At 42.5% G+C, this 14,518-nt stretch overlaps 1 protein-coding gene across 1 annotated transcript in view; it reads left to right on the top strand.

Moving 5' to 3' along the window:
* PRICKLE1 (prickle homolog 1 (Drosophila)) overlaps window positions 1-7,339 on the top strand; it is an 8,399-nt gene extending 1,060 nt beyond the window's left edge. The window contains exons 2-7 of the mRNA XM_010021988.1: window positions 1,350-1,463; window positions 2,298-2,435; window positions 2,936-3,139; window positions 3,698-3,884; window positions 4,029-4,892; window positions 6,125-7,339. Coding sequence (XP_010020290.1) covers window positions 1,350-1,463; window positions 2,298-2,435; window positions 2,936-3,139; window positions 3,698-3,884; window positions 4,029-4,892; window positions 6,125-6,981 — 2,364 coding nt within the window. The 3' untranslated portion in view covers window positions 6,982-7,339. The remainder of the gene's footprint in view (window positions 1-1,349; window positions 1,464-2,297; window positions 2,436-2,935; window positions 3,140-3,697; window positions 3,885-4,028; window positions 4,893-6,124) is intronic.
* The last annotated feature ends 7,179 nt before the right edge of the window (window positions 7,340-14,518 follow it).

Raw genomic sequence — 14,518 nt, 5'->3', positions numbered from 1 at the left:
AGGAATGGCAAATGATGGGCTATTTTTAGGGAAACTCTTTTTATCACTTACTTGAGCATATAGAAGAATCCTGATGAATCAGACCTGAAGGCAAACAGCAAGCTAACATTCTGCCAGGACAATTAAATGCCCTAAAATACCCTCACAATCCAGATAGCTCAAACTCACTAAAGACTTTTTCCCAAGAAGAGTGACTTGTTTTGAGGGTCGTGCAGTAAACTTAAGAAAAGGGCATAAAGCATCTTTAAAGCGTCACTTCTTACTGCATGTTGTTATCTTTTCCTGCAGCTTCTTGAAATAAACTCAGTAGCAAGTGGGCTTACAGCAGACTTCTGATGTTTAAATTTCGGCTAAATGAAGACCAAGTCATGTTTTGTACAACCTGTCCCATGTCATTTTGATTGCTTCCTGAGTCAAGTGACTGATTACTGCTTCTTTTTCATCTGTCTTGCACAGTAATAAGCTGTTGACCTGAGCATTATTTAAATCTGGATGGCAAGTAATATTTTTGCCTATAGTCTGCTCTTATTTACAGCCCCAGGCCTCGTGACAAGCTGGAAACTGCATAGGAAAAACAATAAATCTGTAACTGTTCCACAAAAATATGTTTTGCCATTGGGCTTTGTCATGGTGTTCATTACAGCTTTCCTGTCATCATTTTCTTCTGGGGAAAAAAAGGAAAAGAGTGAAGATTGATAAGCGTGTACACTTAATATTATTTTCTTCATCAAAAGCCTGTGAAAATGTGGTAGTTAATTTGCATCTGATTGAAATGTGGCTGGATCCAGCCTCCTCCCAAGGGAAGGATGTTTCCACCTTCCTACCAAAGCCCACATGGAAGCAATGAAAGCTGATGCTTTGGGGTGAACCTGATCAGCAGGAGACTACAAAACAGCTTTTGTCTCAACAATGTGTAAAATGCAGAGAGCAAATTAAATCTGTTTATATAGTGGCTGTTTTCTGGAAAGCTTCATGCCTTGTGTGGTAAATTGCAGAGGGAAACTTGGAATTTCCACAGGGTTGTTGACCAGCCCTGAAGGGGGTGGGAATAATGAGAACATTAAATGTGCATAATTTATGATAGCCCCCCCCCCCCAATTGTCACTGCAAATTGCATTCCCGAAAAGCAATTCAGCAGCTGGGTGCTAGTTTTATCAGAGACAATTCAGGTTTGCTGAGCTGGTTCATGTGGGTCTCGTATTTTCAGCACAAACCCTGTCAGAGGTCTAATGTAGCGTAACCTTCTTCCTTTGTAAATGAGACCTGAGATAAAACAGTAGCTGAAGGATGCTTGCAGTGTTTGGGTGATGTGTGTCCCTCAGTCTGAACTCTGTGTTCCTCCTCGTCAGGTCCAGCTGTATTTTGCCTGTTTGCCAGAGGAGAAGGTCCCTTACGTTAACAGCCCTGGAGAGAAACACCGAATTAAACAACTTCTCTATCAGCTGCCACCCCATGATAATGAGGTAAATACGGAATTTAGGATGCACTGTCAGGGCTCAGGTCTCCCTGGCGGCTTTTATGTGGAGAATTACCTACCTGTGTATTTTATTACAAGCTTAAACTGTGACCTGCAGTGGCATCTGACCTGTAAAGCAGGACGGTGTGTACACTGAGCCCATTGTTCAGCTGTCCGGTTGGCTTGTGTGCAGATAAGAGCTGTCTGGAAGGACACTGCCTTTGCTTGTTAGGGAGGCTGGTGTCACTGCAATAAACTTAACACAAGTTGGTTTTATAGTGTTTGCAGCCACCCACCAATTACCAGGAACCTACAAATTCCTGGAATTGCATTGTAGCACACAAAAAGGATGCTTTGTGATAGTAAAAGGTTTGCATCTCAGATATGCAGTGCAATTTGGAGTAGAAGTGGAAATAACAAACAAGCTCTTTGTAAGGAAAGGGGGCGGGGGTGTCAATACTTAAGATCTTGTGTATACTGCAGTACTTAGTTGTGGGCACTTAACCATAAATCTAAAGGACAATGTTATGGCTGATTTAGGTTCATTCCATGATTTTAGGGTAGCAGCAGGTTTTGGGTTGGCTTTTTAAAATCTTAGTTCTTCCCTGGCCAACTTAGTTCAGCATGGGAGGTTTTTTCCCTGTAGCACAAAATGTCTCTCTATACTAACTTTGTGTTATGACGTATTAGCTAAATACTAAGATGATAGAGGAGACAAGCTGTAGAAGTTTAGTGATGATTGCCAGCATGCCTGATGAATTTCTTGCATATATGCACTTACTAATCTGTTACTTTAAGAGCTCAGTATCTAAAATAAGTTCTCCTGTGTTTTCACTGGAAGGTGAGATACTGCCAGTCTTTAAGTGAAGAAGAAAAGAAGGAACTGCAGATGTTCAGTTCTCAGCGCAAAAAGGAGGCGCTTGGCCGAGGCACTATTAAACTACTCTCAAGAGCAGTGATGCATGCAGTGTGTGAACAGGTAATAAGGCTGGTGCCACAAACCCACTAGCGGGCTGAATAATGTAAAACTACAGTATCTCAATATTAAATGTAAGCTCGTCTCTCTCTAAATACCAAAAAACCCAACAAAACCAAAGACTATTTTTGATACTGCATGTAAATAGAAATAAGGCAGTGCTTGGTTAAGCAAAACACAACCTTTGATACTGGGAATTAACTCAACCTTTGATAGATTTCCTACTCAAAAAGCTCCTGCTGCTGCCTCACACTAAAGTAATGACACATGAAAAACAGGCATATGCTTAAAAACATCATTATGTATGAAGTAAACTTCCATGCACAAGAGGTTTGTTGACACACAGTTTGTCCAGACCAAAATTGAAAATATTTTTTTCGTCCCTTGTCAGAATTTTTCAGATAAAACCTGCATTATTGGATTTGGTGTTTTAACTTAGTTTAAATGCTAGAAGCTGGTAGTTGGGGATGGGAAATGTGTTCACTTTCTTGTTTTGTTCCTAGTGTGGTACAAAAGTAAACGGCGGTGAAGTTGCAGTTTTTGCCTCGAGAGCTGGGCCTGGTGTGTGCTGGCATCCCTCGTGTTTTGTGTGCTTCACGTGTAATGAGCTGCTCGTTGACCTTATCTACTTCTACCAAGATGGCAAAATTCATTGTGGCAGACACCACGCTGAACTCCTCAAACCTCGGTGTTCAGCCTGCGATGAGGTAAAGAATTCACATTGTATAGCCGATCTACGCTTCTGTTGTTCAGTCAACAGACTGCATCACCTGGGCAATCACTGACTTCACATCCATTCGTTCAAGTCAGGACTCTGCTGCATAGATGTGTTTGAAGGCTGAGGGGTGTTTCATTTCTTGTCAAACAGGCACTATTGCAAGCGATATGATGGTGTTTAGAAAGCACATACCTGTTTGTATTCAGAATTGAATCTTGTAGATAGAATTAGAAGAAGGATCTGTACAAATATTCCCGAATACCATCCTGATAGCAACTTCTCTGCTGGTTGAGTTCGTATGTTCTTTTTGTTTCTTTTTTGCATTAAAAATAAAGTTGGGGTTTTTTTTTTGTTTTTTGTTATAGGAAAGGTCAGAATGCCATAGTTGCTATGGGAGATTGTTGCTTCTATCTTGGTATTCAAAAGACAGCTAAATAAAACTAAATTTAGCATGTGAACTGCACAGTTGGGATGTTTTGCACATGCTAACTCCCAAAGGTGAGGTTTTGGCCACTCAACTAAAAGTTTACTTTTTATCTCTGAAAAGATCATATTTGCTGATGAGTGCACAGAAGCTGAGGGTCGCCACTGGCACATGAAGCACTTCTGTTGCCTCGAGTGTGAAACAATCCTGGGTGGACAGAGATACATCATGAAGGATGGGCGACCATTCTGCTGTAACTGTTTTGAATCTCTCTACGCAGAATACTGTGAGACGTGTGGGGAGCACATTGGTAAGTATGTCCTTTCTAAACATTGCACTTCCTTACAAATTAAGGGAAAGCCAACTTATGAAGTGATTTCCCATTCCAGAAGTGGGGATTCTGCGAGTAATTTTCTTAGAGAAACCTAAAGGATTGCTTTTTCTCCCTTTCCAGGTGTTGACCATGCTCAGATGACCTATGATGGACAGCACTGGCATGCCACAGAGACTTGCTTTTCTTGTGCTCAGTGCAAGACTTCTTTGCTTGGCTGCCCTTTCCTTCCAAAGCAAGGCCAGATTTACTGTTCAAAAACCTGCAGCTTGGGAGAGGATGTTCATGCCTCCGACTCTTCTGACTCTGCATTTCAATCTGCTCGATCCAGAGATTCCAGGAGGAGCGTCCGCATGGGAAAAAGCAGCCGATCAGCCGACCAGTGCCGCCAGTCTCTCCTCCTGACGCCAGCCCTCAATTACAAGTTCCCTGGCCTTTCAGACAATGCTGATGATACGCTTTCTCGTAAGCTGGATGATTTAAGCCTTTCAAGGGAAGAGGCAAGCTTTGTTAATGAAGACTTCTGGAAAGGAAGAGTGGAGCAGGAAATGCCTGAAGACCCTGAAGAATGGGCTGAACATGAAGACTACATGACTCAACTTCTTCTGAAGTTTGGTGATAAAGGCCTCTTCCAGCAGCCTGCTGAAGTAGACATTAGATCAAGTGAACACTGGATTTCTGATAGCATGGTCAAGAGCAAGCTGGACTTGAAAAAAAATAATCCAAGCCTGGCAAGTAAGAAGTATCAGTCAGACATGTACTGGGCCCAGTCGCAAGATGGCTTGGGTGACTCTGCGTACGGCAGCCACCCAGGCCCTGCCAGCAGCAGGAAAATCCAGGAGCTAGACATGGAGCACGGGGCATCGGGATACAAACACGACCAAACACCGTGGTATGGAGGTTCGCTCGAATGTTTGTCTGACCTGAAGCAGCAAGAACAAAGCGTTCGAGACTCAATGGATTCTTTGGCTTTGTCTAATATAACAGGTAATGGGGGAAAAAATGAGTGGTTTTGAGGGAGAGGTCAACCAAAGCGTGAACGTTGGAGTATTTTGAACTGAGACTTTCCAGATCTGTGATTTATAAAAAGCCTTAGTAGCGAGAGGTGCGTGTAAAGTAGACAATTGCTTTTATCAAGCACATACCCTTCTACAAGATACATTTCTGCTACTTACGTTCTATTTATATTCTTCTCCTTTCCTTTTGAATTCTCTTTGCTTATTAAAAAAATCCGTAATGTTAAACAGAGTAAAAATGGTCTTGAACTATGTATTTGTTATATACAAACCACGCTTTAAGCAAATTAAATTAATTTTTTTCCATACCTTAAGTGCAAGAAGTTGCATTATATACTAGGATAATATTGATCTGCAAAACACTTTAGTTGATTTCCTTGCTTGTAAAAATATGGAGAAAATCTGGGAGGATGGTAAACTTCTTAGCTGTAGGAAATGATGTTTATGAGGTTATCTATCTCCATTGGCTGAAGAGAAATTGATAAACCACTTCTGTGAACCTTCCTGTCAAATGTGATTGAAATTAGCCAAAGCTATAAAAGTCAGATATGCAAGTGTCTGTGTATGTATGCATGAGTGTGTGTATTAACTTTCCTATTGCCCTACAAAAAGCCCAGGGAGTTAGGTATGAGGGACCCATTTACAAGTTGTCCTGTCCTCTTCTCCATTCCTTTCCCTTTCCTCCTATAACCTGAAGTATTGCAGCTGTTTGTGTAGCTCAGGCCCGATCACATGCTGCATTGCCCAAGCAGTAACGAAGGAACTGACATGGGGAGCTCAGTTCAAGGGGCATGGGAGGAGGAGGAACTAGAGGTGCTGCAAAGCAATTTAGCAATACAAGGAACTTGAAATATTTTAGCCTTAAAAAAGGCAAGCACAAAATGTAACTTTAAGTAATTCTTTCTCTTCAGAGGCTTAGCTGTATACGTGTTAGAGCTGTTTAAAAATTTTAAACTCATTAAACTTCTTCCACTCTTGATGTCCTAACGTTAGCTAATTCTTTAGTAATCAGAGCTCATACTTAAATGTTTTAAGTCAAAACAAAGTTTATTCTTTTATGAAGCTAATCCTTTTGGTAATAGTTCCAAAACCCACCAATAAGGTCTGCTTTAGTGAAAGAAATGTTGAATATTTTGTTACAATACTTACCTCTTCGATTGTGCTCTCATTTTCCTTTCCCTCTTTCCTCCATTCCCACCACAGGGGCTTCAATGGATGGAGAAGGCAAACCACGGCCATCTTTGTACTCTTTGCAAACTTTCCAAGAACTGGAGGTAGAGGACTGTGAGAAGATGAGCAACATGGGAACTCTGAATTCTTCAATGCTCCACCGGAGCACGGAGTCCTTGAAGAGCCTGAGCTCAGAGTTGTGTCAGGAAAAGGTCTTGCCAGAGGACAAGCCAGTGCATATGCCCGTCCTGAGAAGATCTAAATCCCAGTCTAGACCTCAGCAAGTGAAGTTTTCAGATGATGTTATTGATAATGGAAGTTACGAGAACCTTGAAATACGTCAGCCTCCAATGAGTGAAAGGACTCGTAGGCGCGTTTACCATTTTGAAGAGCGCGGAAATCGACCTTCTCATCATCGCAGAAGAAGTAGGAAGTCTCGTTCAGACAATGCACTTAACTTGGCTGCAGAGAGAAGATGCTCTCCAAGAGAGAGATTTCGTTATTACTCCCCTCAGGATCATGAAAAATTTATTCAGAATAGAAGCTCGCGTGAGCTTCGGGCGTATATGCAGAATGCGGAGCTGTATGGGCAGTATGCACATAGTAGGTCTGATTATGCACTGCGGAATCAGGTGGTGGATAAATTCTTTGGGTTGTACGGTGAGGAAGATGACTCCTGGTGTTCAACTTCATCATCCTCATCAGATTCTGAAGAGGAAGGATATTTTCTGGGACAGCCAATTCCACAGCCACGATCACTGAGGTATCCGTACTATACAGATGACCTTTCTGGTCCAACTACTGCATTATCTAGTTCTCAGTTTGGACAAAGGACAACCAAATCAAAGAAGAAGAGGGGACACAAAGGAAAAAATTGCATCATTTCTTAACTTGTTTTAACAGTTGGGAAGACCAGTCAGCTCGGTAGCTACAGTTTGAACCACATCTTTTTATATTAATAATTGTACTTAGGCAAGATGCTACGGTTCTTAACGCTTTGCCAGTGTAAATGATAACCCCGCCAGAGTTTACATTGTACAAGTAATGTTCAGAAATGTCACCATGCCAAATGATGATCTGCTCAGATACTGCTAGGTTTGCATACTATGTTTCAGCTGTCAAAATACTGTTACTGCAGTTCTCGATACAGACAATTTATTTTATGCTCGCTGTTCACTTATGTTGAATTATCTGAGAGGGGGGGAACTCAGCAAAGATCAATCAATGAAGTCGTCAGTCCTGTGCTGTAGCTATATCCACACAGGGTGATCTTTGACTTTTTCTTTGTACTGCCAAGAAAAAGAAGGCTCTATACTGTGCCCGCCCTTCATTGATAAAGCTCCCTGTTCCTCCCTCAAGTTTCCTTACTAAAACTGGATTTTATGTTGGTTTTTCATATGGGAAAATTCTCCTTTTCCAAAGAGTCCACTATGAAGGAGGCAAAATCAGAATGTGGGAGCGGAAATGCTTGAGGCCTTGATGCATCCAAAAGCATCAGTAAATGGTTTATACGTTTAACTTCCATGTTTCCCCTCCACAGTTGTTTAAGAATTCCATCCCTCTGTAAGGGTTGGGGGGCGTTTGTGCCTGTGTAAAGGAAGATGTTAATTCAGCTGCTGGAATTGGACTTAGCTGCCAATGAGTGGTGATGTCTTTTATGCCATGCCCCCCAGCCCCCAGCAGTGAAGGAGAGAGGTGCAACTGCTGGAGTCCTTTGCTCAGGCATGTAACCCCATTTAAGTCAATGAATCTACTTACATAACAAATATTTTCATAAGGGCTTAAAGTATTAGGCTCCAGAATTGTGTCTTTTCAAATGCATTATCCAGGTTTTAAAATGTATTAGCTGCAATTCTAAATCAAAAACATTGATATTTATAATGTAGTATTTCATAGGCTTAAATGTATTCATAATTTAACAGTGCAAATACTAATGTACATATTGTACAGTTAAGATTTTAAAAGCTGAATATTTTTATATCCCTGAATTTGAAGAAGTTTGTTACAATATCGAACTAGATTTGTTAGGGGTTTAACAGCAGCATTATGGATGAAATATTGCTTGTATTTTAGTCAGGGGTTTTAAGTTGAAAAATAAGGAAAAATGTTTAGTGCAAAACAGCTTAATTTTGTCTACTAGGTATTAAAAGCTCTGTATGCATGGTGGGGCTATGTAAATACTCTCTATGGCCCTCTTAATCTTGCAAGTGTTATTTATGGGTCAAGCAAAATGTAAACTATATAAATGTAAAAACCACACAAGCCTGGAATATATCAGTACAACAAATACACAATTCCTGTGGATGTGGATTTTTTTATTTTTATTGTTTCCCTCCTTTCCCCAAAATAGTTCCTGAAGTTCTCCTACAGAAAGGAAGACAGATGCTGGGTGGTTCTGTTAGGCAGGCTGGCAAAAAACTGCGAAGTAGTAGGTAGCCTCAAAAGTCGCTTTGAACTTGTATATGGAACAGGAGCTATTTTAAATTCTAATGCACTTCCACTGTTTTAAATGAAGGACAGAGATTTGTTAGTTGCATTAATAGTGACATCCAGCAGTTAAGGTAGTAAATGCTAAGGCCGTTGGCTTTCTGACCACCTGAAGAAAGGTAATTAATGAAATAATAGATGCTTTTTACCAAGAAAGCCTGGCAAATTTAACTAAGCCTGCCCGTCTTGGGGCTATAGAAGTTTGGAAATAAAAGCAGCTAGAAGTAAGGGAGGGAATGGCCACATGAGTATTGGCTTACACCAAAGAAAATGAAGTTAACCAGCAGTTACTTGCTTGTATTTCTCAGGATAAAATAAGCAAAGGTCTTTTACTCCCAGAGGTGGTATTCACCACATAAGTCACTTTTCTAGCACAAACAAGTCTTGTGTATATGAAGGCTGATCAAAGTAGTATCATACCCCATCGTGTGGGCCAGTGGGTGGCTCATGGGATGCTTCCAGCTGGCGGGCTGCTGTGGTGGCTTGGGCAGTGTTTGCTTTCCTAGCAGCCGAACGCCTGTTGTGCTTAAGTATATTATAACCACCAGCCTGCCAGGACTTAAAGCTCTGGAGGAAAGATGCTGACTTGTTAATACTTTGCCCAGGACCATATGGTCCATAATACAGAACCATAGAACCACGGAATGGTTTGGGTTGGAAGGGACCTTGAAGATCATCTAGTTCCAACCCCCTGCCACAGGCAGGGACACCTTCCACTAGACCTGGTTGTTCCAAGCCCCATCCAGCCTGGCCATGAGCACTGCCAGGGATGGGGCAGCCACAGCTTCTCTGGGCAACCTGTGCCAGCGCCTCAGCACCCTCACGGGGAGGAATTTCTTCCCAGTATCTAATCTGAATCTGAATCTCCCCTCTTTCAGTTTCAAGCCATTCCCACTTGTACCATCACTACATGCCCTTGTAAAAAGTCCCTCTCCAGCTTTCTTACAGTCCTCCTCTAGGTATTGGAAGGTTGCTCAAACAATGCCAGGGACCTTCCATTCTTACTTGCATTTCCAAAAACAGGGAACCAGGATCCTCAGAAACAAAATACTGTGCCCTTACTTCTGTGTCCTTTTTGGAGCATATGTGAGTGTTTTTCATGGAGAAATGGCTACCAGTAGTTGTTACACTTAATCCTGAGATACAGCATATGTACCATCCCAAAGTGCACTGTCTTGTGGAATATTAGATGATAAAAGTTCTCCATAGGTTGTTAGTTCCTTCTTAATACTTTCTGCTTAAAACAAAACAAGCTGACTATTCAACACAGATTTCTTAAGTGTGTCTAAACTATCTTATCTTCAGAGTGAACTTTCATGTTACCTCCCCTTAAACCTCAAAACAGATGAGCTGAAAGATGTATCTCTCCCATATCTCTTCCCCATGACCTTATACAAAACCCAAAGATAACTTAAGGCTAAAGGTGTTATTGCTGGGGCACTGTGAACTCTGCTCCTGCAAGGGCTCCGGGTGGTTCAAAATGAGCAATGTAAATAGCGACACTTCCCACGTCCCACCACCACTGTTTATTGTTAGTTCTCAGCTGGAAGCTTCGTCAGTGGGTGAAGGCCTCTCCTTGTGCTCGGTTTTACTCAGAAAAAAGTGAGAGGCACGTTTGTCTGTGCAAGGGGGTGATAAATCCCCTGTGCTTGGTGCTGCTCTCCCTTACACAGTGGCAATGCCTCCAGCCCGGGGCAGGAGCTCTGACCAGGCTCAGCCAAGTGAGCACACTCAGTGCAGTGCCCTGGGGAGCAGTGCTGTGGTGGTGGTGCATTATAGTGGTCAAGCAGCTCGTTTGGAGCTAGTTCAGGTACCTCTGCAGGGCGGCACATCCATTTCCCTTACGTAGGCTGGGCTGCAGGACCACGAGCCTCTAAGTGCATTGGAAAACATTCAGAAAGCTTTGTTTTGCTCTGGAATGGACTTAGAGACATTCAGGTCTGGGGAAGACTAACAGCTGATTGTAATGAACCAGGAGCTAACTTGTATTTGTACCCAGCGTAGAAGTTACACAGTAAGTTTAAAGATGGCTATATGACTTCGTTTAGTTTTTTCAGCTTGACATGAATTATTTCTACTTCATTATTTTTTACTATTTCTTATAAGGAATGCTTCTAATTGATTCTTCCACTCCAAATACACAGACAACGGTATGGGTTATAGTGTCTGCTACCAGCACAGACTCAGATACAGTCACCAAAGCTGCAAATTCTGTTTTGTATTATTAGAAGTGGTACCTCTATTCCAAGTGGAGCTTATACCCTCATAGGCACCTAAGCACCACACAGCTGCTCACTCAGTACCCCGCAGTGGGATGGAGGAGAGAATCGGAAGGGTAAAAGTGAGAAAACTCCATGGATTGAGATAGACAGTTTAACAGGTAAAGCAAAAAAAAAAAAAAAACAACAATGAATCACACACAAAAAAACCCCAAACACAAAAAAAGCCCAAAGCAATAAAAGCCCTCAGCTGCTCACCACCAGCCAACTGATACCCAGCCAGTCCCTGAACACCACCAGCCCCAGCAAACTCCCCCCAGCCCTCTCCACCAGCTTTACATGCTGAGCATGACACCATATAGTCTGGAGTATCCCTTTGGACAGCTGGGGTCAGCTGTCCCGCCTGTGTCCCCTCCCAACTCCTTGTGCACCTCCAGCCTACTCGCTGGTGGGGTGAGAAGCAGAAAAGGCCTTGGCTCTGTGTAAGCTCTGCTCAGCAATAGTCAAAGCATTCCTGTGTTACCTATCTATCATCTATCTATCTATCTATCTATCTATCTACATCGTTTTCAGCACAAATCCAAAGAATAGCACCGGCTACTATGACAAAAGTTAACTTTACCCCAAACAGCAGGACAACCTTCATGACAGTGAGCAATATTAGAGAAATACATTATCCTCACCCTCACTGAAAGAAGAAAGGCAGTAGGTCACAAGGTACTGCTCCTTCTCTGGTACGTGGCATTAGCTCCTTTCATATCATAGTGGTTTTATCACTGATTTCCACCCTAACTGCTCACCTTCCCACTCAAAGCTGCCAACTCACCCGGTGAGGTTACAGATCGGCTCAGAACCACTCCATCCTCAGTAGGCAGCACTGCATTTCCATGCTCCTTTCCTTCCTTTCACTCTTCCCTTTGTATTTTAAGGGTATCTGCACATTGATGAGCACTGGGAATAAGTTTTGTTTTCAGGACCTCTTAAGGTGGTGAATAAATTCCTCCAGCACAGCCTCTGGTTCCTTCGACTGATGCTCTTCCTACCCCATTGAGGAGCCCCATCAAGGCTGCCCACGAGACCAAGGACAAATTGTTACACTGATTGATTGATAGGAAATAAATCCAAAGTATATGTTTGTTTCTACAGGAAGCAAGGCCAGAAGCCATGTTCCTTACTCAGGTTAAGGGACTGGCATAATATTCTACTTACATCAACAGAAAGCATACATCACAAAAGGTTAAATGTGAACGTTCAACATAATGACACGTCCTGAAATGGAAAAGCAGTTACCTGTGACCCATGGATGTGAATGAAACCGTTCACAGAAACAGCACTTATAAAAAATTCAAAATTCTCCTTAGTTCAGGAATAAAATTTAATCCACTAAAAAACCCCCCAAAAGTCAGCTTAAGCCAAGGACAACCTAACAAACCGCTGAAAGCTCTTACTGATCTGTTTGTTGGCTGATTTTAAAAACCCAAGAATACTGGCTGGCAGGTTGGGCTCAGAGAGTTACAGTAAGTGGGGTTACATCGGGCTCCGCAGAGTCACGAGTGGGGTGACTTGGAACAGGGCTCAGTTCTCTTTAATGTTTTTATAAATAGCGTAGACGAGACACAGGAGCGTTTGCTCACAATACTCAACAAGGAGGAGCTGTGGACTCCCTCAAGGGAGAGAACTGGATTAGAGCTGGGCAATCACCAACCACATGAAATTTAACAAGAGCAAGTGCCAGATTCACCACCTGGGATGGGACAATCCTGCGGTACATACAATTTTGGGGACAAGAGGATGGAGAGCAGCCCTGTGGAAGAAGACCTGGGGGTTTGGGTTGATGGCAAGTTGACTATGAGTCAATAGTGTGCTGTGGCAGCAAGGGCCAACCATGTCCTGAGGTACATCAAGTACCTTGGTTGAGGGAGGAGATTGTCCCACTTTACACTGCACCGGTGCAAGGGGCGTCTGAACAACACTCTTAGTCATATGGTTTAGTTTTAAGTAGTCTTGTGAGGAGCAGGGAGTTGGACTTGATGATCCTTATGGGATCCTTCCAACCAGAGACATTATACGATTCCGTGATTGTAAACTTGGGTCTTTACAGAGGACACTTGAAAATCAAACACTTTTATCATAGTAAATTTAATCAGGCTTCTAACAAAGGAGACTCCTAACAAACTGTACAGTTATCATGAACACTTTTAATCAAAAATATATTAAACAATTTCAGTTCTTTTTCACTAGCATTTCTAACCCAAAGCAGAAACTTTGATGTAACACCCTGGAGGCTCCTGGTCCTGTAGACAAGCAGTGAAGCGCTTCTGCCTCAGAGAAGACTTTGCCTGTGGCTTCAGGGCTGATCTTGGCAAACCGGGTTGCTGCCAGAAGGGGCGGCTCAGGTCACACTGCTGTGCCACAACAGGTTGCCTCTCTTCTCTTTCTCTCCCTCCCCAGATGAGCATCCCGTAGGATCCGTGAGCTGATTCCACTCACTGTGCAGCCCACACAATGCCGGGTGCCAACAAGGTAAGTTGCAGGTCATCTCCTTCGGGCAACGTGAACTCTTGTTGTAGAAACCAACAAAAGCCAACTGGAAAACCACACCCTGCCAACATTAAAACTAATCGGGCACCTCAGGAATCTGATGCAGTTCATATTTAATATACCATACGAGATTTGCATGTGTAAGGTGCTGTGATACAGACAGTACCTTGTACATGCCAAATCGTTGCCATTTCCTTTACTTTTCTGCACACCATTCTGATGAGATCTTGGAAGCTCTCTTGATGAGGGGGCTCAATTCAATGACTTTTTCATTTAAAAATACTGTGCACTTTGGAAGTCTTTTTACAGAGTTTCACATGTTTCTAAATGCAAATGTATACAAAACAATCATGCTTATACTTATCTCTTTGTGATTATGACTCAAGTTATCCCCTTCCTAAAATGTTCATAAAAAACAGTATTTTATTACATGTAAGGCTGTACAGAACCCAACAGTCAGGATACCACCAATGAGTCCTAAGTACTTTTCATCTCTGAAAAGCAATCATGTAGCACTGGCAGCCTCCTGACTCTCCTCAACCACTCAACCAATTATAATCACTCAATCAGGTCAACAGGGATGCCAGACATTATCCAGAATCACCTAGGTTTGAAATGATGATGAATTTGGGGCCTTATGGTTCAACTTGACATTACACCTAATCCAAAGCAACTTGGAGTTCCTAAAGAGATGGTCCGGCTTGCTTTCCTTGCCTCTCTGAATTCCTGCTCCTTCTTGAAGTCAGAAATAATGATTGATTACACACAGCTTTCTAATTGTGGGAAGTGATGGATGGAAAGTGGTGAGAAGGCTTAAGGGGGGAGAGAGAGTAGAAGGGACCTTTCCCTGCTCAATGGCTCCCTGTAGTTACACTCTGTAAGGTGCAGTCACAAACTTAAAGGAAATGTTTGGTAGCAAACAGTAACAAAAAAATGGAATTCATCCTACATAAAACTCAAACACAAGCAGGAGATACAGAGGAGGCAGAAGCAGTGACAGGCTGCTTGGGATGAATATAGGGACGTTGTCAAAGTATGCAGAATTGCGACGAGTCAGGGCCTTTCTAGAATAATATCTGGCAAAGGATGTCAAGGACAAGAAGAAAGGCTTCTTCAAATCCATCAATAACAAAAGGAAAGCTGGGGAAAATGTAGGCCTGCTACTGAATGGAGCAGGAAT

The sequence above is a fragment of the Nestor notabilis genome, unplaced genomic scaffold, assembly GCF_000696875.1.
Source record: "Nestor notabilis isolate BGI_N333 unplaced genomic scaffold, ASM69687v1 scaffold21839, whole genome shotgun sequence".
Taxonomy (NCBI): Eukaryota; Metazoa; Chordata; class Aves; order Psittaciformes; family Psittacidae; genus Nestor; species Nestor notabilis.
The sequence above is the reverse complement of the archived record's forward strand: the minus strand, read 5'-3'. Positions and strand labels throughout refer to the sequence as shown.